This window comes from Amblyomma mixtum, chromosome 3 (genome assembly GCF_055824585.1).
Source record: "Amblyomma mixtum isolate Tamu chromosome 3, ASM5582458v1, whole genome shotgun sequence".
NCBI classification, from domain to species: domain Eukaryota; kingdom Metazoa; phylum Arthropoda; class Arachnida; order Ixodida; family Ixodidae; genus Amblyomma; species Amblyomma mixtum.
Genome location: NC_143014.1, coordinates 218,478,477 through 218,501,362, shown reverse-complemented (window position 1 = coordinate 218,501,362; position 22,886 = coordinate 218,478,477). Strand labels below are relative to the sequence as shown.

The 22,886-nt window shown below is 44.7% G+C and overlaps 1 protein-coding gene and 1 long non-coding RNA gene across 7 annotated transcripts in view; one reads left to right on the top strand and one right to left on the bottom strand.

Annotated features, from left to right (window-relative positions):
* LOC149353708 (uncharacterized) overlaps positions 1 to 7,113 on the bottom strand; it is a 163,702-nt gene extending 156,589 nt beyond the window's left edge. For 3 of the 6 annotated variants that reach the window (XR_016291031.1, XR_016291033.1, XR_016291034.1), the window contains exon 1: positions 1,032 to 1,408. This is a non-coding gene — a long non-coding RNA (uncharacterized LOC149353708). Of the gene's footprint in view, positions 1 to 1,031; positions 1,618 to 4,519; positions 4,718 to 6,891 lie in introns of those variants that run through there. The other 3 variants (XR_016291036.1, XR_016291037.1, XR_016291035.1) reach the window with 2 other exon arrangements.
* Positions 7,114 to 7,793: 680 nt separating this feature from the next.
* LOC149353707 (nose resistant to fluoxetine protein 6-like) overlaps positions 7,794 to 22,886 on the top strand; it is a 34,133-nt gene continuing 19,040 nt past the window's right edge. Inside the window, exons 1-5 of the mRNA XM_089577392.1 lie at positions 7,794 to 8,262; positions 11,549 to 11,760; positions 15,820 to 15,931; positions 18,559 to 18,643; positions 19,646 to 19,734. Of these exons, the coding sequence (XP_089433518.1) occupies positions 7,983 to 8,262; positions 11,549 to 11,760; positions 15,820 to 15,931; positions 18,559 to 18,643; positions 19,646 to 19,734 (778 nt within the window). The 5' untranslated portion in view covers positions 7,794 to 7,982. The remainder of the gene's footprint in view (positions 8,263 to 11,548; positions 11,761 to 15,819; positions 15,932 to 18,558; positions 18,644 to 19,645; positions 19,735 to 22,886) is intronic.

Genomic DNA, 22,886 nt, shown 5'->3' with positions numbered 1-22,886 from the left:
GAAAGCAATCTAGGTTATAATCTGTCGTAGAGATTCGGCGGAAAGGTCGTTGAGCAACGGCTCCCAGGATTATTGTATGCAGACGACATTTTGCTCTTTGCAGGTAGCCAGGAATATTCGCAAACTCTTGTTAACTGTTGTGGATACGAAAGAAAGGCTCTAGGTTTCAGTTTTAGCGCAACTCGGTCAGGTATGCTGATTTTCAATGACCCAAATGATCAGGTACTTACAATGCAACTCCATGAAATATATAGAGTGGCCTAATACAAACATCTAAGAGTATAGCGAAAAAAAAAGGACAGATATGCACGGAAAAGCACGAACCGTCTCTTAAGGAGAAAGGGCGAAGAGATGCCGAGATAATGAAACATAGCGCATTACGGGGGTGCAACAAATACGAAGTACTCAGAGGTATTTAGAAAGGAATAATGGTGCCGGAGCTTACTTTCGGCAATGCGGTTTTGTGCTTAAGAACAGAAGTTCAGTCGATATTAGAGGTAAATAAGAGATCTATTGGAAGATCGGCACTAGGTGCCCACAGCAAATCACAAACGAGGCAGTACAAAGGGATATGGGCTGGGCAGCGTTCGAAGCACGGGAAGCTCAGAGTAGAATACTATATGAAGAACGCCTGAGGAAATTGAACGATAACAGGTGGGCAGCTAAGGTATTTAAATACTTATAAAGAAATAGCGTTGACTCACAATGGCGGAAGAGAACTAGGAAACTAAGCAGTAAGAATGGCGGATAGGTGGACGGAGAAAGAAAGAGTTTTAAATTACAGGTTAAAAACGCAGAAGGTAAAAATTGCATTAATTCAATTGAAAAGAAGCACAGTGTAGAACTATATCGATACTGGAAAAAGCAGATCAGCAAGGAATTGTTCAAGGATAACTCAAGAGGCAGTGACCTACTCTTTGAAACTAGGTCAGGATGTCTTAAAACGCGCTGCTACAAAAATAAATTTAACGACGAAAATGACACATGTGCTGCGTGGGGTAAGTCTGTAGAAAGAATTGAAAACCTCATACTCAGATACGATGGGATCCACCCGGATGCCGATGCAGGCACAGTCACTCTTCCTGAGGCCCTAGGGTTTAAAAGTAACAAAGGTCATGTAAATAAATTTGCGGTGGAAGTTAGCAAAAAGCGGTTGGAAGATTAGTGGCTCAAAAGCAGAGTGGTGACATAAGGTTAGAAGTGTAGGAAAACACATTGGAAGAAAATGGTGAATTTTAATAACAATTTAGAGCACAGTTCATAAAAATAAAGAAAAAATTTGAGCATGGTGGCAACTGCCACCCCATCGTTTTAAAGGGAACGCTCTTATCTTCCGTCCGTCCGTCCGTCCGTCCGTCCGTCCATCCGTCCATCCGTCCATCCGTCCATCCGTCCATCCGTCCATCCGTCCATCCGTCCGTCCATCCATCCATCCATCCATCCATCCATCCATCCATCCATCCATCCATCCATCCATCCATCCATCCATCCATCCATCCATCCGTCCGTCCGTCCGTCCGTCCGTCCATCCGTCCGTCCGTCCATCCGTCCGTCCGTCCATCCGTCCGTCCGTCCGTCCGTCCGTCCGCCCGTCCGTCCGTCCGTCCGTACTTGCAGCTGAAAAAAATTACGAGGAAGTTTAGCGGCTAAAGTGGTGAAAGGCGAAAGCCTGAGAGTTGCATTCTGCTACGCAATTGTTCACTGCACATTTTGTTGGTGCATTAATTAACTGCCAATTAATGACGCTTAAGCTTCGCCTTTAGGAGTGGAACGCGACAGCGTGTTGTAGCGCTGCCACGGAGTCGAAGGAACGCCGCCACCCGTTCGGCGCGATGCGTTGCCCTTTCAACGCAACGCTTTTTGAGGAAAGGAAATGGGACTGTAATTCTCTGTGATCTCGGTGGACACCTGAGCCGCACCGCACAGGAAGGAAGGAAGTGTGAGTGAAAGAAGAAAGACGGGCCGTAATGAAGAAAATGAAAATTGTATTTGAGGAAAGGAAATTACGCATTAACTGTCTCACATATCTCAGTAGACACTAGTCGAAAATTGTATTGGAGGAAAGGAAGTTGCGCAGTAACTGTCTCACATATTTCGGTGGACACCCGTCAAAATTAGCGCGCGGTGACGTCACGATAATTTGGACCAATCTGAAACGCGGACAAATACGACTTACTCGTTGGTAAATTGGTTTTTGAGGAAATGAAATGTATCTGTATCTCATATCTCGGTGGACACCTAAACCTCGCTGTAACGGGAAGGGAGGAAGATGGGAGTGAACGAAGACACCGCATTCACTAGACGCACCTTTGTTCATTCCAAACCATCGAGCTGGCATGGCGCAGTGGTAGCGTGCTCGACTCGCACTCCGGAGACCGGGGTTCGATTCCCAAGCTCGGCCAATTTCTTACTCGGTTTTATTTATTTATGTGGTCTGACTAGAAAGATTAATTCGACTAATTAGTTGAGTAAGCAATTAACTAAACTTAGTCAAACTTTCTTGGAGCATCACTATACGATCCCTTTAATTGGTTGCATGGTTAGTAGCCAAAGTACAATTGGCCCCGTTTGAAATTCGCGCACTGAGACGTCACGACCGTTTCGACCAACTGAAAAGCGTGGCATTTCTGTCGACAACTCCTGCTTACAACGATGAGGCATTAAAGGCTTGCGCCTTAATAGGGAAAGAAGGTCTGCTGCTCTTTTGGAGGGTGAGTAAACCAACGCCTAGCGCGCACAGCATAACGGTTGATTAACAGGATCGCAGCATTGAATTACAAAAAGCGGGGTGCTGCAGATAAAGGAGAGAAATGCAGTGCGATTTGGAGCACATACCACTTTTTTTTTGTACCAGTTGGGTTCGATGAGCATTTTCAAAGGCTAGGCTTTTTAGACTACTCGGCGGAAGACACGAGCAAATTTTTTCTGCCCCGTCTGAATCTGGGACCCCGAACAATTAGGGACGCCATAGAAAGAGGGAAAGGAGTCAAAAGTGACATATTTTTGGCTTCCTTCTAATGGCTGTTTTTTTTTTCGTTTTTGGCAGGCGCAGGCTACATCCTCGGGTATTTTCTCGGTCTACTTTCGCGGTATTGGTGCTGCCTGTTTTCGCGAACTGAGGAGATCTACATTAGTGTATTATTGATGCCGGTGCGCAGAAAAATATGATGCTATTTCTTTTGGGTGCTCGCGGCCTTCTGGATGACTAGCTGTGCTGTGAGTCGCTCACAGATGCGACGAAACCCTTACCCTAGAAAGCCACGTCGACCGTTTCGTCGTCAACCGCATTTCGGCGTAGTCGGTGGAGGCAACAGGAAGCCATAGTAAATGCGGTGCTTGCAGGCGTAGAAGTAAATAAGTATTGGTATTTTGAGACTTTCGCCGACGCGACTGCAGAAGGTGAAAGTAGTTTTTCGGTCCTTTTTTTATCTGGCCAGCTGCCGTTGCAGGGACGCCGTGGGTTTCCACGCGCTATGTTCACGAACTATCATTTGGTCTCTGTTCTTGACAAAGTACACTTAGGATATGGTCGTGATTTGGTCTTCAGAGCTGCTTGCACATCGTTCGAACCAATAACCCAGCGTCATCATCACTGATTATGTCACTGTGGCCTTCTACCACAATGAGGGCAGTAGTGTATGGGATAGCGTTACATTACCGCATGATTACAAAAGTACTGAACAGCTTTTATAATTAACTCTGGTTTATGGGGTTTAACGTCCAAAAGCGACTCACGCTATGAGGGACGCCATAGTGAAGGGCTCCGGAAATTTTGACCACCTGGGGCTGTTTAACGTGCACTGACATTGCACAGTATGCGTGCCTCTAGAATTTCGCCTCCATTGAAATGCGACTGCCGCGGCCGGGATCACACCCGCGTATTGCGGGTGAGCAGCCGAGCACCATAACCACTGAGCCATTCCGGCGGCATAATTAACTATTATAATTGGGCAAATTTTGCATGCACTTATACTCCGTGTACTTTATAATCATGGAGTGATATTTCTGGAAATGTACGCATCTATATATTTCAAACATAAAGATGTGATAATGTCCCCAACGCCCATGATCCATCCACACGTTTAATTTTATCCCCATACTAAAAAATGCTGTTAAATTGCACTTATACAGTGTTCTAACAATGCGACAAATGGGGCTAGTTGCTATTCCATAACTGTAGTACAGATGCGCTGAGTATTACAATCACGACGCTTCGTGCAGTCGTGTCTCGTGTTATGATTGTGATACTGAGCGCATTTGTACCACAGCTACAGCGTTCTGGCTATGATTAATTATTTTGGATGAAATAATTTTTTCCACGGATGCGAGAGATGGAACTGCAAAAACATGCAAAATATGTTATCCACTTTTCCGGCATTAGCCCATCGCTGCATTTAACAATGCTGACAAGCAGCGCACCTATAGCTCATGCACACATGCCGCAGCACAGACAAGCTGAAAAAATAATGAAAACAGGTGAAGTGTGGTCGCGTACGGCATCGTAACGCTACCCACTTACCTTCTGTCGGCCTTCTGGTCATGCGGAGAGCGGGGTGCAGTAAACAGACGCCATTTGAACACCACCCCCCCTACCCCCCTCCTATTGTTCAAATTGTTCGTCGCCATTGACAGCGCCGCAACTGAAGGAGAAATTCCCGCTCTTGTCCACTTTATGTTGGAGAGACCGAACTTTCACAGACGTGCTTCGCGTTTGCATCTGTATTTACGGAAAAATTGTAGGGAACAGTTAATAATATCGATGAACAGGTATTGTGGCGTTCAGTACCAATAAGGCGACACTAATTGGCTGGCCTTCCGCTCAGTGGCACTTCTCCGCCAAAGGCACTGATGAAAACGGTTTGTTAAATAGTTGCGCATTCATACAGGACTGCTATGCACAAATTCACTACTTTCACTGCGTTGTCATATATGTGCAGCCTGTGCATTCCACGTCCGACGTAACCCGGGAGCAGGGCGCAGCAAGCAATAAAAAGCGAAATTAGGCTACAGCTGAAGGTTTTGAGGGAACGGGCTCCCGCCTGCACCGCTTTAGGTGCGTGTGGATCTGTTTTCAACCAAGTGTTTTCTCTAGAACCTGGTAGAGGTTGCAAGCTGTCGCTTTGTTTGCAGGGCAGAGCTTCTGGAGTGGTGCACGCAAATTTTAGGTTGACCTGATGACGAATGTAGCAGCTGATATGATGTTATTATTTAAGAAGGAAACTAATGATAGCTGTCAAACCGATTGCTCGGAAAGAAAAAATAAGCAGGAGGTGTCGGCACGCTCTTAAGAGTTCGGAACCGGCCTACAATTTTTACAGTTAAAACTCTATCTAACTAAACCAGATATTACGAAGTTCCCGATCTAATGAATAAATTTTTATTCCCCGGATTAGACCAACAGAGTTCAATGTTCTCCTCAACCTGAAATAAAGAAAAGCATTTTACCACCAAACACGATTTGACGATGTTTATCAGATAAAAAATGAGTAAAAAGGTGATTTCTGATTTATTTTTGTCCACAACCTTGTTCATAGCCTTCCAACCTTGGCTTCGAATCCGTTTAACCAGATGCCGCTTTCATGGACAAGCCTTTCGGGACGCCTTCGTGGACTTTTTATACGCGCAGGCGCGGGTTCTCTGCAAATACAATGCCGCGGAACCTTTTGGCACCGCTATGTTACGGTTTTAGGTTTCGAAGGGTTTGGTACCGAAAATGCCTTCCTCGATTTTAAACATTTCTTGATTTAAAGAAATAATTCGCGGGTGCTTTTCACTTCGTTAAATCGAGTTTACCAGTATTTCATTGTCAGTCCTTGGCCCAGGTTAGGTAGCACACCCTGTATGTTTCACTACTCTGCTTTGTCTGGGTAATAAGTTGCTCTTCGGCGTTGAACATGCGACATTTCGCTGATGTCACAAGACTGCAAATATTTCACACATTGTTCGCATGTACTACATTCCAGTAGTGTCACGGCAAGCTTTATCTTGAATTGCCTCCCGAACAGTACATTAGGGGCCATTTTCTCTGAACCCTCCTTATTCGAGGTGAGTTTCGGGAATGCAGGTCGGAGAAGAAAGATGAAAGCAAGCACTTGTGTCAGTTATCAATGCTTGCCACCTGGTAATGACGCTATGTTCTCCCCATAGGTTATCTGGTAACCTATACACAGGCTTCAATAAAACGGAGAGTTGAGCTAGTTGGTAAAAAACTGCTGGGGAAAAGAACAGGGCTAAGATGAAGGGTAAAGAAAAGAGGACCAGTCCTGTTGCCCACTTTTTTTTGTCCTTCATGTTAGCGCTGTTTTTTTCCCAGCAGTATACAGAGGCTATCTCTGAGCCTCTATTCCCTCCTAGGCTCGCCTATAGGACCTATGCAACACTGACACACAAAAAAACGCCCTTTAATCTTTTGTAAAAAATAAAGCAATGCTCAAGCAACTTCGAAAAAGGCATGGATGGGATATAAAAATCAGCCTTGCCGGTTTGGAACCTGTATGACTTGAGAAAGCAGCGGCGGACACCGACTTGATAGAAATCAGAATCAGAAATCAGAAATCTATTTCAACATCATATGGCACATATCCAATGCTGCGGGTGTCTGCCAAAAGGGTTCTGTACGCTTCACGAGACCTACTACCTAACGTACCTAACGTAGCCAGTACCTAGCGTATCAACAAACAGCTGCACTTGTACTTCCTCTCAGTAGACAATTACAGTGAAACGGCTTACAGGCCTGCGTTTTATAAATTCTAAATTTTCAACACGCCACACTTCAGCACATTTATTGAAATAATTTGAGAAATCTGACAACCATTATGGATGTTTATGGCGCTTTGGTAATGAAAGGGGACAAAAGCACCAGGCACGAGGTAAATTGGTTGAGTTTCTTACCTAAGAATGTCGCCCGCGCGTCCCACTTGAGGGTTGCCTGCGAAATTGACGAAGGTTGATTTTAACGTGCTCAGCTTTTCTAGCCCTCATTCAATAGTAGGCTTCCTGGCCAACACAATACGCCCCCGGAAGAAACCGGCGTCTTGTATCGCTCTGCGCAACCACGGCAAAAAAACACCCCACGACAAAGCGGGGTCGGGGGTTGGCGAACGAGCTCAAGGTTACGAATTCTCCCCAGGTATCGTAGGAGTGTTTATACACGAGGCAGCTTTAATGGCTCTACCCCCTCCCCCCCCCCTCCCGCCCCGCCCTCCGGGGTGCCATAAGGCTAAGCAGAGAACGTGGGTACGATGGAAGAAAAACAGATTGCGAGATGGTCGCCGGGAATGACGCCATATCCCTGAGAAGCTGACAACAAGTTCGCTCCGGGGTACACGCAAACAGGATGCGCAAACGAAACCGCCGAAAGTGAAAACCTAACAAAAAAATCAATTCAAGCAGATCATGCTTTCTACCTCTGAATATGTGTGCCCCTATGAGGGCGCTGACAGAAAACAAAAACAACCAGGAAACATAGGCGCAGATCTTGTCACGAAAAGAGCTTAAGTCGTGAGATGCGGGGCGGCTATTTTCGGGCCCCTTACGTCACTAAATGCGGCTAAGGCAATGCAAGACTTGCGCATGTGGCAAAGCGTCAACCCACGTAGCCTATAAAGCATGTCAGGAAGTGCCGACGCTGAAAAAAAAATGAATAAAGTGAAAACATTATGTGAACGAAAGAAGCAAATCATTAAACTGTAACGAGACGCGGTGCACTTGCGTCTCAAGTCACGTGACATGTCCCGTCCAGAACAAGGGCTGTACCTCGTTCTTCGATTCACTCGACTCGCTGGCTCCGGGCTTGAACGGACGTTGGATCATTACTGGCGACGAGTCTGCCGTATGACCGCAATTGTTTCAGCCGTATTATAAAAACACGTTACTTACTAAACGCCCTAATTCAATATACCTCGTTAGTGTCGCGTACAAACGGGTATATTTGCTGGCGTGACCAGCGGTAACCATTTACTCTAGAAAGCTCCGCTTCGAATATGTACTTCTGGAAGCTGCGACCGGTAGTCGGCTGTGCGCTCTTGCTGTGCGCTGCTCTTTCCTGCAACGCCTTGAGTACGTCTTCGGACGGGTTTCATCGCAAGACGGGAGGCAAGTCTAGCATGACAGACTCTCTGCGAGCAATTGTCGACGCCGTGCTGGATCCGTCCAGCCCATTGGCCCGGAAGCTGCTGAGAGCCGACATGTCGCCCACGTGCAGCCTGAGCCTGCTGAGGCTTGTGCGTGCCATACGCGATCTCCAGCCGTGGGCGCTGAGAAGTGAGTTCGATGTCCTTGTTGCATCTACCGCCTTTTGAATGTTTGCAGCTGATGGGCGACACCACTAACGGGTGTGGTTGTGATTTCTTCATAAAATTGTGGTCGTTCACGAATGCATCTTATGCCCATTTTGATAAGTGTTAAACGCGCATATTACAAGCTTTCGTCACTAATGAAGGGGCGCATTGCGTTCTGGTCCCGCAAGCGTCACTTCGTTGTGAAACCTCTTTGTTAACGCTGGCGGATGAACTATGAGTGAACCGCAGTGTTTTGCTTATGCACAGAGAAGCGTACACTTGCCGCATCCTGAGCGCTCAGCATGTCTAATTGGGGTCTTATTGTCTTGTCTTGTGCCTTCTAAGCGAGTGATCTTCATACTCGGGCAACTTCACTAGCTTTAACTTCTTAAATACTTGGTGCGACACTCATGTAGACGAACGCATGCTGTGAATGACGCACTCCTGAGAAATACTGAGAAGATTGTGAATAATTCTTGTCAAGCGTTATAAATGTCCCCCCTTATCGTTACAAGGACTAAGAAATGCCATGACATATGTGTAGTGCAAATGACACTAGGGACGAAAAAACAAAAGCATACACCGTTGACGCTAACTTCCAATCGATTTATTTTTGAAAGATGCCATGGCGAACTTTCCACAGTTGGAGCACCTAGAGCATCCGTCACGGAGGGAAAAAAGATGGCAGAACTAGGGTGCATGGTAGGGATCATTGATTGATAACACCTAGGGAGGCCAGCCGTTTTTGTGAGAGTGAGATAGACGGGCTGCTGCTTAAATTTTCCTTCAGTCTAGTCTGTACGATTTGCAAAATTTCTCGGGTTAGTTAATATTTTCTCTTTCCCAAGATATAGAATTTACAAAAAAAAAAACGGCTTGCAGTCTCACTTCTGTAGTGCACAGCCAAAGTATCTTCCATTGAATATTCGCGCGCTATTTCTATGTTCAGGCAGATTGTTGTTTAGGCACCTGCCCGATTGGCTTACGTATTCTTTTCCCAAAAAAGCGGGATGTTATGCATGATGTTCTCGGTGAATTTTACGAAGCTAGCTTTTCGGTTTTTGGAACACAGCAGTTTTTGATGCCGCTTGCTGGTGGAGTTGTTTTCTTGCACACGACACTAAGCTTTTTATGGGCTGAAGAAACCACACGAATGTCTCTATTCTCCTCATCTTTTTTGAGACTGTCGGGCAGGCCATGAATATACGGAATGACTGCCGTCATTTCTTTTATTTTCTGCGGCGACTGAGATATCTTCTGTCCTTTTTGAAGTTTTCTGTTTAAATGCTATCTGCCGAGCACCCTAAAATATCAGACAGCTAATCGCTCGTGTAACCATGTGCGGATTCCGGACGAAAGAAGACGATGACTAGGAGGCCGATCTGCCACCGGCTGCCATGGAGGTTTTCACCGCGATTAGTTATACCGCCTCCCTAAAGCAGCTTGTAGGCAGCAGCGCTATCGGCGAGGGGTATGCGACTGCTCTCGAGAGCTTGGAAAGCGCCGTAATAAGGTCTATTGTGAATAAACCGACGTGCATAACGAACTTACACGGTATGACTTTGTACGTTTTGCTCTAACATGGGAAGCCCACTTACTACGAACTTCGGATATAAAGAACACAATCCACGCGCCGTCAGGTTCGTTATAAAAGGGCTGGACTCTAGTATCGAAATGTTTAGTGGAAGTAAATCAGCAATGCACTGCAAACTTTTTTGATAAATTCCTGATCGTGGACAAGAGAAAAGGTAAACTAAATCATGAAATTGTCAAAGCCCCACAAACTGCTAGACAGAAGGAAAATTGTGTCAGCAACTCGTCTATCTCCTCACAAAAAGAGGCGGCCTTTGTAGGTATTAACAATGGGTGATCCTTATCACGTCCCCTGAGCTTACCGTTTTTTTTCCTACTTGACGGATGCGCTCGGTGTTCGACATGTATCAAGTTCTACATGCCGCTTTTCAAAAATATATGTCGTAAGTTAGCGCCAGCGGTGTGTCTTTCTGTCCTCGATATCGAAACTCGTTGCGCCTGCTTGCGGCGAAAGCGGGGCACTTTATTTTAAGTTATTTTTTCTGCCCAACCTAATCACTAGCCTCCATACCTTGTGTCCTTGCACTGCACGTTCAAAGAGACGTGCTCATAGAGAGGTGAATAGAGACGTGCATAGAGACGTGCTCAAAGAAACACAGTTATCAATAATATATGCCCTCACCTGTTTTGTAGCTGACAGGCATATTCGTACTATGCCAGCAATACGACAGTATCCATCGCGTTTTTATACGTACAGTTTACAGCTTGGTATCATCGAAGATTCTCTTGAGTTCGCCGATCATTTTCGGTATTTAAAATTTGTGCCCATTCTGAAGTGTTCACAATAAATGCGGCATTAATCGGCGAAATTTAGCTCTTCGTTTTCAATGCGATGTATCTTTTTGTAGATAATGCTCATAGATACTCATTTCCCGCATCAGAAATGTTAGGCTGCTTGGCTACTAACGACGTATAAGATTATTTAAGGAACACAGAACACGGCGGTGCTGCTTTATGGTTTATGATTTATGACAGTTTAACATCCCAAAGCGACTCAGGCTATGAGGGACGCCGTAGAGAAGGGCTACGGAAATTTAGACTACTTGGGGTTCTTCAACGTGCACTGACATTGCACAGTACACGGGCCTCTAGAATTTCGCCTCCATCGAAATTCAACCACTGCGGCCTCGATCGAGCCCACGTCATTCGGGACAGTAGCCGAAACCCATAACCGCTGAGCCACCGCTGTGGCACGGTTCTGCTTTCTTCAGTACGCAATGATCGGCTATCGCTTAAAATCCTTCAGTTGGAAAACTGGCCTAGCAAGCCAATCAGGCCTGTCTAATACGAATGTCCATGCATTAAATGATACTGTTGATAACTGCATTGCAAATAAACGATGGAAACGGAAGTACAAATCCGCTAAAATCAAACATACCTTTATCTTATCAAGCGGCAGACAAAGCTTGGAACCCCTCGAATTGTAGCAAAGTCGGGCTTTCCTGCGCAGCCTACCTCTATGCGTAGCGTGAACGAATACACTGATATAGAACGACGTGCAAAAGCAAGACAGCTTCTCGGCATTTTGGAAGAGTTGCATTACATGAACTAGACAAAAATATTGAACATTATACAATTCTCAGATGGAACAGGGTTTAATGGCTCCGTAGTTCCGCGTGCTATTATTGCTTCACCATCACCACGCTTACATTTCCTCCATTTTCTGACTCTTGAAGTTGTGGACTCCAGCGGCAAGTACCCGACAGGCTTCCTTCACGGCACGTCGGTGGACCTCGGCGCGTACGACGAGTGCGTGGCGACCGTGGTGCGGGACGAGTACGGATACATCCAGACAAGGGGCCATTACTGCGTGCTTCAGCTGCAGCTCATAGGCAACGACACGGCGGTAGAGAACCTCTTACCGGCCGCCACCATGGTGCACAAAAGGGTGAGACTACTAAGCCGTTTTTTCTAAAGAAATACGCGCACTCGCACCTCTTAAGAGAACAACCAACATTTTTTACACAGGTAAACACGAGCAGTCACTGAACCTGTTATCACAATTAATGGGAGCAAAAAAGAAGGAGCTGATGTTAACTGAGGGCTAATATTCATCCCGTTCAAAACAATTCTGGGACTATTTCATTTCTCGAGAAAACTTAACAAAATTATGTCGAGGTAAGAGCATTTTGTGACCAGCGGCAGAGTATTTCGTCAGCCAACGTACATTCACTAGCACTTATTACACGTGTCAAAAAACTTCATGAATCGGGCATACGGTTTATATAGTAACCATGAAGACAATTTCTTGGTGTAGGCCAAAGTATGCCGGGGGACCTTTCTGAACTTTAGCCAATCATTGTACGCAGCAAACGGAATTAATTATCTAACTGGCAGCATTAGACGAACAACCTTTTGAACTTTGACGTGACAAGTACCAGACCCCATGGCGAAATGGGTCGTTCAAAGCATCGTACCGGACTACACGATTCGCAATACCTTCGGCAGCCGCGGTAAAGATGAAGCTATCAATAGCGCGCCTTGGCCTGACATGCTCTTTGCTCGCTCCCGTTTCGCCTCAGATGCCGAAGTTATTCCACTCATAGAGGAGTTTATCGTCAGCTCTTTATATGAGCAAACTGGCGTGTCTAAGCAGAGCTTTTCACCGTTTATTCCAGGCGAGCATTGGCGGACCTAAGCCGAGTTTTTCCTCGCTTATTCCAAGCAAAAGATTATGTTTTGCCGTTCCAATAGACTATCTTAATATTAGGATGTATGGCATTGTGCTTTAGCGTCTTCAGTAGAAGAAATATGTACTTTACCGACACCCTCTGTTAGGAGGAATAACAGCGGCTTCCATACCTGAGTCCCGACAATAAGTTTTTATTAAGTAAGAATACCTAAACAAGCAGATTAGATAAATCATTTTGAAATGAACATGAAATAAGCGCATTTATAAAATGCGAAAGCATTTTTATTCACAGTGTTAGAGAAACTGCACTAACCGTCCTTGTTCATGCTTCCACTGGAAAGACCCAGACAGGGGGGTAAAAGCAAAATAAAATTGATTCACTCCCTCGCCAATGACGGCTTGTAACGGCGGTGTGGGTATGTGGACGTGCATCTGGACAGGCAATAAAGATAACTACCTATTTATTGCCACCCGATATGTAAGGCGGGTAATGCCATACCCGCCTTACATACCCGCGTGTGTCATAAAGAAACCGCTGGAAGTCTTGCTGTCAGACCCACTAGTAAGAAAAGGTTTTTACATTTGTGACGCCCCTCCATTTTTATAGTTATGTTGTAATATTATACTAGAATTCTTCGCTACGAGGCAGCGCGCCGAGACGACGGACAAGAAAAGACACACAGAAAGACACACGCGTCGTCTCTGCGCGATGCCTCGTAGCAATGAATCTCTACCAACTAGCCCAAGTAGCCGTTCTAACACAATATACTACAAGGTACATTACCGGGAGGTAAATTATACATAGAAAACAATAAAAAAAATCAGCCACAGTAAAAGTAAAAAGAACAGCTATTGTAGTCACAGTCAAGAGTCGGCTCTTCTTTTTTCGGTAACCCCTGTGATGGAACTCACAAAAGATAATGAAGCGAGATTTCGTAGTGTTGATTCACCTTTTGTGTGTGGGACAACCTTACTGCTAGACGCACGTTTGTGAAGTTTAAAGCATTTTTATTTCTATTGTGAACCGGACTGAAAGAAAGCTAATTTTCATGTGTTCCCATTCCATAAGCCTGTTTAAAATAAGTGATTTTAATGCGGCATGCTTTCAATATTTCCTCTAGATGATGTATAGAAATGGACTCTAGAAACGCGAATTTATAGCTTAATTCTCAAACACACTCTAAATGAGCGCAGGCAAGCTGCCGGGTTACTTAGCGTAACTTCCTGCTGCTGATTAACACTAAGCTGAAATTACCTACAAACGCATTGCAGGCAGATGGACACAGCAGCCCTGCTCCCCCCCCCCCCTCCCCCCCGTTTTTTTTCTTTTGCGCATCCCGAAACCGCTTTTTGAAGCTTCAATTCAACTGCCCTTATTTTTCACCGCTTCAAACCGAGACTAAGGACTTCTCCAACAAATTTTTATTGGCACTAAAATTTAATACTTGCGCCTTTTGTGGCTCGAAATTAATTTTTTTGCCCGAGAAACATGCAATAATTACTGAAAATTTTAGAATAGAATTTTGGACATTTTTATCTTGCACAGTTACTTGAAATCGTTTCATTAGGGATGCCGTCGAGTGCATTAGGGGTTCCGTAATCGCTTTCTTCGTAAGTGTGGTTTAGCCTCAGAGATCTGGAACTAAGACTGCGCTTTACGTCATCGGGCTTTGCTTGTGAAAAATGGCCTTTGGCATGAATTGAACTTCAATTTTTCAGCTTTTTTTTTTGTATATACAAGCTTCGCATAGAGTGCTACTAGCCGCTTTTTCATCAGGGAGCGATAACCACTCGGTGCACTCCAGCTTTAACATGTCCTCAGTTTGCCTTTAGAAACGCAGAAGAGAACAGCACTTTCGCACACTTCTATGATCGCTGGGAGCTATCCCAAACCGCAAAATCCAGACAGCAATACATGAATGAATGCCTGTCTTGCATAGGAGGTGCACCTATTCATCTTAACACGCACAGTGCATCATCGAGATAGCAGCGCACGAAGTGGTGTAGAATGACGAATAGGGCACATAAATTGGAACGAAACCCCGTTTCAAGTAAGTGGCTCAGTGGGACAGAAAAAACACAAGATAATTGATAGAGTACATGTAAGAAAGCCACTGAAGGGGTGAAGCTCCGCGCCGGTTTTCTGCGATACACATGCTCAGAGGAAAGAAGGACCAAAAAACAAGGAACGTACTTTACAAGTCAGTAGTACAAGAAAACAGCGTTATCAGACGCTTGGATGCTGATGGCTAGCAGAAAGTACGATGTGCACTATCATGCTGATATATCTTTTCTGGATCGATGGGTGTTGCTTTCTGTGGCGACTGCTTCTCCCAAGCCGTGCTTGCTAAAGGAAGGAAACGTTCTCTACACATAGTGGCAATTTTATTATCCCTTCTCTCTGTCCATTCGCAAGCATCTTTGGAAAATTGGTATTAAATATTCGTTTAGCAAGCCTATGGTAATTCTTGGAAGGACTTAGTAGGTATTCTGAAGACGGTCAAGAGGTTCACAAGAATTCCTGACGGGAAAGTGCTTATGTGATTGGCCAACAGTTACAGCCAACGAGATGGTCCAGTCATAAAGCAGTGTTCTGTGAAGACATTTTGTGAAGTTCGCTCTCAGTGACTATTTGGCCTGAGGAGACGTGCAAATTTGTAGAAATTTTTCTTATGTATTTCCTGACCAATGGGAACCACATCATAAATCGGGTATGGAAAAACGTTGAAATGGTTCAATGAGGTAAGGTCGTCCCAGCTAATAGCTGTTGCTGTTGTGTCGACGCTATTGCTTTTTTGTTGAACTGCACCAAGGAACATAAACAAACACATGGGTTTGACCATGATGCTATTTCCTGTTTTTCATCACTCTGCACATTTTATCTCACCGTTGTGGTGACGATCCGAAAGCATAACCACATTTTATTTGCAGACTCGGAGAGCTTTGATCTTTTAGCGTATCATTATCCTTCCTGCTTTTCTTTCTTTCGTTAAAGTGAGCTGCGTTTGCAACAGTTCCGTGCAGCACTCGCTGGTTAAAGCGAGCCACAGCAGCAAAACGTAAACGTATGAAAGTAACTTATCTAATAGAAAAAATATTTCGTACAGCGCTTTCCCAAACTTAAATCTCGTTTATTTTTTTGTTTTATTGCCAAAACTTTAAGGCGATCACCAAGAAGCCACACAATCACCTTTTCCAAGTTGATATTAAAGAAAATTATCCACTGTTTCCTCTTTTTTTATCAGCTCTTTTCTAATACGTTTCAAATCCCTGAACACTTCGAACTGCGAAGAAATTGGATGGTTTAACCCGCAGGCATCAAAGTTCATGAGCTACTGGACAGACCCTCTGGCACCAGGGGCTCGAATCGGAATCTGCATGGTGGACCGGTGCGGCGAGGAAGATATTGAAGCCCTCGCCAGAACAGGCAAGTCCAAGTCGGGCCGATTGTCTTGAGGGCTGGTATTTGGGACAGTGCTTCTTCATGAAGAAGCGCGCCGCAGTCGGTTAGTATTTTAAATACTCGAATAGATCAAAGAGATTCTTGCGACGAATGACCGAACCAAAGTTGTATCCATTAAAAGCATGCCCTGCCTCCAAAGAGTGTGGAAGGATAGAGTATCACTGTGACTATTTTCGTAGTCTTCCGTCGGTGCTACTAGACGAATCCTGGGGATATGGATTAATGAAATTGGCACTTATGAAAACGCAGTAACGTAGCCTGCCTAAAGTAGGCAGCAAAATTTCCAACCTGGCTGCGGCCAACTGACCAGGCAGCCACAGAAGCGGCGTCCCTGTCATGAAATAGAGTGAGTGTAAGCGGCGTCTTCTTTGGAGAATGAATGCTAGCTGCTGCTTGCTTTAGAGTAGTGTCCTAGTAGATGTGCGCAGGAAGTCAAGAATTCAAGGCTCAGAATATACACAAAAATCTAAAACCAGCTCTCGAAAAGAGCAATTATACCGAATATCTTTTAACACGGAATTGTTACTCAACTTATATTTCGAGGAATGTGTTGAGATATGAAGCGGAAACACGCGAACAATTAAGCTTCGTGACCGCAAATGATCAGGTTGGTTTGGTTTCTATGGCCAAGCAACATATTTACACTTGAAAGTTATCTTTTGTAATTAAAAGAAAATTATTTTCCTGGTACCTACTATAACCCGAAACATCAGTGAGTCTACTGTACACGAGCGAGTCTAGCTTAGATCGTGGCGACCAGGGGCGCATTCAAATCTGCCTCTTTATATCTGGCGGTAATTCATACATAAATAGCGTGATATATTATGACATTATATCTGTAATTATTCCATGAAAATGAAAACCTGTTCACTTATGTTAAACGTTTCGCAGGCATAAACTCCAAAAAACACTAGTGGCATACCCATCACTAATCAGCCCGAAACAAGAGTATGCGTGCGTTGCATACTAACATTAATATAAATTACCCTGGACGAGCTCCGAGGGAGACTGTAAGGCAGTAAGAACCCAACATATTATTCCCTAACGAACTAATGAAAGCTATTCGTTTTCATGAAAGCCAAGTCATGAAAGCTTTCATGAAAGCCAACTAATGAAAGCTAGAAGTCAGAAGGCATAAAGTCCAGCTTGAATTTTTTTTTCTCTTTTTTTAACCACGAAGTAGCAAACGATCTTGCCCTATATCCATCAACGCCTGTAACGTGACACACTTAGAACCACCACACTGACTAATTACCCTCTAACTCCGTGCGAGCAGAAGTATTCAAGTATTAATTTTTCCGCGCAAGCTAGCGGAGTGCAACCACTTCTGTTCTGTTATCATAGCGGGTTGAACAAGTGACGCTGCATTGTGCTGTGCGTTCTTTTGTTTTATGTTTAGTGGTTTGCTGTTTTGCATTTTCTGCCCCCCCCCCCTCTCCTTCGCTTGGATCGCTTGCGATCGACAGTATATCGCACCAAAAATAAATAAATAAGGGCTCTGGTAGGTAAGCCTTCAACTATAGTCCTTCCTAATAGAAAAAAATTGATAGGGGCTTGACGCAGTTAAACCGAGTAGACCTGCGAAAGCAGGTGTTCATTCTTCAATTGGAGGGGGCACTTAAACTCCGCCTTAGGGGTGTGGCATGATACCTTTAATGGGTTAACGCCGATGTATGCTGAATTGGTAATTCCTACTTAAGATTCATAGGTGGCGGCGAGTCCTCATATACCACTACCAGCGCAGTGGCGCAGCGGTTAAGCGATGTGCCACTGCACTGACAGGTGCATTTTCTATCCCAGCCACCCGTCGGGATTTTGTGACTCTTGTTGCTCTTGCCAAGCGACCTCTCGCGCAGATGGCACGACGCTCGTCCAAACTTACTCGAGCTTACCCGAGTAACTCGTGTAAGCTCGGGAAGTAACTTGAGTGGCTAGGCAATGGCACAAGATCGTACGTGCCGTTTTTGACAATACGCTTGTGGTGTTAGCCTGTGGTCAAGCGCTTGGTTTAGCTCGTACCGGCTCCCTGGCCGGCACGACGCCGTCATGAGCTGTGAAACCCAGCGCCTGTGCGAGGGTGGTGCCCTCTAGGTGTGTAGGCGAAAGGCGGCAGCGGCGCGGCGCCATAGCTGGTAGCGCAGCTGAAGCGGTTGCTAGGCAACGGCGACTCAAGGTCATTTCGTAGCCGCACCGCCACGAGCATACACGACGAGCCGAGATGGGCTCCAGTAGTGTTGCTTTCTCAACAAAACAAAGGCGAGAGTTGTTGCGAATTGCAAACGAATTAGCTGTTCTCCTCGATACCGCAGCACTGAGTAAATTCAGAGACAGCTGTGGAACATTTCGATGTGCTCCGATTTCACAGGAGCAGGAATGACAGCTTAGTACAAATGGAGGAAAAATGCATAGGAGTCTCCCAGGTCGCAGCTGCGCAGGCGCCAGCTGTGCTAGTAGATTGCAGCTGTCGCTGTGCACACACGCGGCAGTACTTGTCAGCGCCTGTTTTGAGCGCCACCTTACTTATAATTGCACCCACATGTTTTGATATTTTCTTATTTCTAGCGAAGACTTAATGCACGTTCATTTTGCAGTGCTGCCGGACACCCTGAAAGTGACCGTGAGTGACTGCGTCACCAGTGAATATCCCACTATAAGCCCCACCCAAGCAGGAATTATGTGAGTTTTCTTCTGAGTGTATTTAGAACAAGACTGTAGTTGTTACATAAGTTTACCCGACGTGAAGACGTGAAGGCCGTCTAATGGAGGCTTCATGGCTGATCTTGACTGTCTGGGTTCTCTCAGGGAGTTCCCGTTCTTTTTTTTTTACAAAATATCGGCTTCTACGTTCGAGGAAGAAGCCCATACACAAGCATGGCCCCTATTCGAGATCAAATGTTATATAATAGTCTGATGTCGGACTGATATTTTGTCATAACTAAAAAATTGCTACAATGCCCAGAAAGCTGCGAAACTGCCGCTTTTAACGGATTTCAGATGTTCTGATGTTTTGGTGCACAAAAGGTTATTTATTCTGCTTTATCTCAACAACTGATAGGGTTCAATACCTGCTACTTTACTTCTTATAAGGTATGTGGTGAGCTAGTATTTGGAACAATTATTTGAAATTCGTTAATAATCTGGCCGCTGCCGCTTAGGTAACAAGATCTGCAGCATGTACTGCAAAATTCTTGCATTTCGATCTATTTTTCCGTGAGAAACAGATTTTTATTCACAAACTTTGTCTGGGCAATTATCTATCGCCTGCATACTTGTGATCCAGTGTAATGTTATATTCTGAAGCGCAAATGCCTGTGAACGCCCGTGTTCCAACGAACGTTTCCTGATTAATTCATCTTTTGCAATTGTTAATAACGTCCTAACGACATGCGTGATTTAGCTAAGCCACAGGAGGAATAGAACTTCGAATCGCAAATTAAGTGAGGAAACATTTTTTTAGCAGAAGTAGGCTGTGAATGTACGATGAGCACGCTGCATAAGAATTTGTTAATCGTAGGATTTGTTCACGCTTCTATGCATATGCCAAAATACATCCACCATCCTTCTGATCCCCAGTCTGTTTCTGGCTTTGACAGATCCGAGTTCGCACTTTGCGTAAGGCACAATAAGCGAGCCTATAGTTAAACTATGATTAAGCATCAGTCCTGGGTTTATTTACAGATGTTTTCTTTCGTGCATTGCCGCGATGATGTTCTTCAGTACACTGCTTCACGTCTGTTTGTGGTTCAAGGACCGATCTGCGGAAGAAGGTAAGAATGAAAGAACGTTTCTTATTTTCGTTGGACAGATCTCAGTGTTCCAGTATGACCTTCGGGTGTATTAGGCTGTGGGAACTATCTAAATAATTCCAACGCCTCCTTGCGTTGTACCAAACGCGTCCTCTCCACAGCTCAGCCCGCACCTAAGAGCGAGGCTAATGAGTAAGGCCGTGCTCTAGAAATATTTCGGATTGATGCAAGGCATGCTTAGCTGACTCAACTGCCGCGCTAGTACTCCTCTAAAGCGCACACTTCAAAGGCATTCGCTGAAGGATTCCTGTTTAAAGTAATAGCATTATATCAAAGGTATGTAAGTGGCCGTGTATATGGCACACTGCAGACATACATTGCCGTCAAAGCGCAGCAGGAAGCGACGTGCCCTGAAGATCTCCAGAATTGGCCGCTTTTTTCATCTGCAAGCTGCCCACCACATACGGGCAAAAAGTAACGCTTAGGTGAGATTCGGTTGCAGTTTCAAGTGATCATGCTTGATTTTGATGCCAACAAGTACATGTGACTACGAATAAACCTCTCGCGAATGTTCAGAATGTTTCGAGTAGTGACCGCAGAAATTGACCGTGAGAACGATATAGTAAGGCGAAGGAGAATGGGGTGGAGGGCGTTTGGCAGGTGCTCTTGGGTCATCAGTAGCAGCTTAGCAGCATCTATCCAAAGGGAAATATATTATAGTTGTATGTTGCCCGTACTCACCGGTTCGGCGGATATCTGGAGGTAACGTAAAAGCTTGATATTACATTCAGCGAAGTGCAACGAGTTGTCAAAAGGAAAATGATAGGGAAAAAGACAAGAAGACTGCAAAGTCGGTTAGAGAACAAACGCCGGTTAATTATTCCTTCACTAAAATCAAGAAGAACAAAGTGGACATGCGCAGATCGGGTATTGTGGTGTAGCGGACAATTGATGGTCGCTTAGAGTATCGGAAAGTAGTCTGAAGGAAGTAAAATGTATCAAAAGTAAGTTCGGCCGGGATAAGCTTGCGGCGATAATATTGTGACAGCTGTCGAAGGACAGCGTTAAATGAAGGTTAATGAGAGATGCCTTTGTCCTGCAATGGACGTATTCGAGCTGATGACTGTGATAGTTGTGGTGGAGACAACATTCAGAAAATTCATAAAAAATTCCTTAACCATAATATCCAGACTAGTAGAAGAAAAATAGCCAACAGAAACGCTGATGCTGGTGATAGACAGATTAGAATACAATATCAAAATAAAATATTTATAGATGTAAACGGTCAGTGCAGCAAAATTATTAATTCGATGAACGATAATCATACTGAACTTCACTGACCACATGCATTCATCAACAGTTCTGGATGTGACCTTTCGCACTTGAATAACCTTGCATCTCGTAAACGAGGAAACAATACATAGAACGGTCCCCTTTAAGCTGCGACACACTCAGGCCGAGAACAATTAGCTTTACGCATTTGAGCCATGCTTCAAAACACAGTAGGTAAAACGAGAGGTGCTGCAATAGGGTTCCAATAACAATGCGTTTCGAAAGATCTGTTCATGTGGGGCTCGGGGACTTAAATTCATTAAATGATTGGTTTATTGGGGTTTAACGTCGCGAAGCAACTCAGGCTATGAGGGACTCCGTAGTAAAAGGCTCAGGAAATTTCGACCACCTGGGGTTCTTTAACGTGCAATGACATCGCACAGTACACGGGCCTCTAGAATTTCGCCTTCATCGCAATGCGGCCGCCGCGGCCGGTATCTAACCCCCGTCTTTCGGGTCAGCAGTCGAGCGCCGTAACCACTGAGCCACCGCGGCGGGGCAAATTCATTAAATGAAAAATAACAGAAACTTAACTTAAGTATATAAACAGGCATGGGGGAATTTTCTCACTTCTTATTTCCAATACAGGGTATTATTTTCCCGTCTGCTTTATTAATCGCGCACAATTATACGCTGAGCATTTGTCCACTGTCATCAAAGCTCAAAAAGAAAAAGTTGCCGAGCGTCGCCAAAAACAGTTAACAGGGCTGTTTCCGACTGTTATTTGTTTGATCAAACCGTCGCAACGTTTTGGATGACAGAGCTGGCGTTAACAAAGCACTGGCTAAAATACCTTAACCCTTTAGTACGTGATGGGCTTGAGCTTTAACTATTGCGCATCAGGTTCAAATGGATGTCATCTGCAGTGCAGTCAGTCAGTCCCCTGAGTTCCTCCCTCTAAGTGCAGCTTATTAAATGCTCGCAAATTTTAGAGAGAAATAAAGCGTTGTAAAATCGCGAGCAGTGCATTTTTTTCTGCCAACTGTCTAAAAGGACATTTCAGGTGGAATTAATTCCTTGCAGCGACAAGTCTGCTAGTTGCGATTAGTGGCGAAGCATGTCTGGCTTTCTTTTCCTAAATTTTTGAAAGCAAGATACAGTCTAGCAAAAGCGGTTGTGTTGAGAGGCAAAGGTAAGGTCATCGTTGTCGACCACGAACGGCGGTCCTCACTGGCATTCTCTTTTATCACAATCTGGTGTCTGGGATCCAGAGGAAACTGTAGTTGCAGCTGTTCTTTAAAACTACGGCAAGGAATGCTTATGTGGGAGGTGGGATTTGACCGGATATGGATAACAGCGTCCACGGCACTTTCTTTTTTGTTTTAGAGCAAAAACAGTGTTTACAATAAAAAAATGAACTTTTGGACGTTTGTAGAGTTATCAACAGTTATTTAATGAAGCCTACCTTTTGTTTTCGCTGGAGGCCAGGACAGATGTTGCCGTTTGCACTCAAAGTTATGCGCTATGTCCTTACGCTTGTTGTACGGCTCCAATATGGCGGCTGTAATGCGCTGTTTCATAGGATTCTAAAGCTGCTGACTAAAACAGGTAGGCGGCATGATAAAGTAGGAGACATTTGTAAACTTTTAAACTTCCCCAAAACTAGCAAAATATGTCTCCCAGGTGCAGCACGACTTGCAACTTTTTTTTACGGCAGCTTGAGACGCCAGGTAGCTCCCACATATTAAAGCATGTAAGAATATAAATGCTATATAAACTATATAATAATTATGAAGCCTGAACGCCCAGGAATAACTAGCTTGCGGAATTGCTCCTAAGCGCCTGACGTTCTAAAATCGCCTGTTTGTTGCTAAAACGAAACCTTCTTTAAAATAATGTCC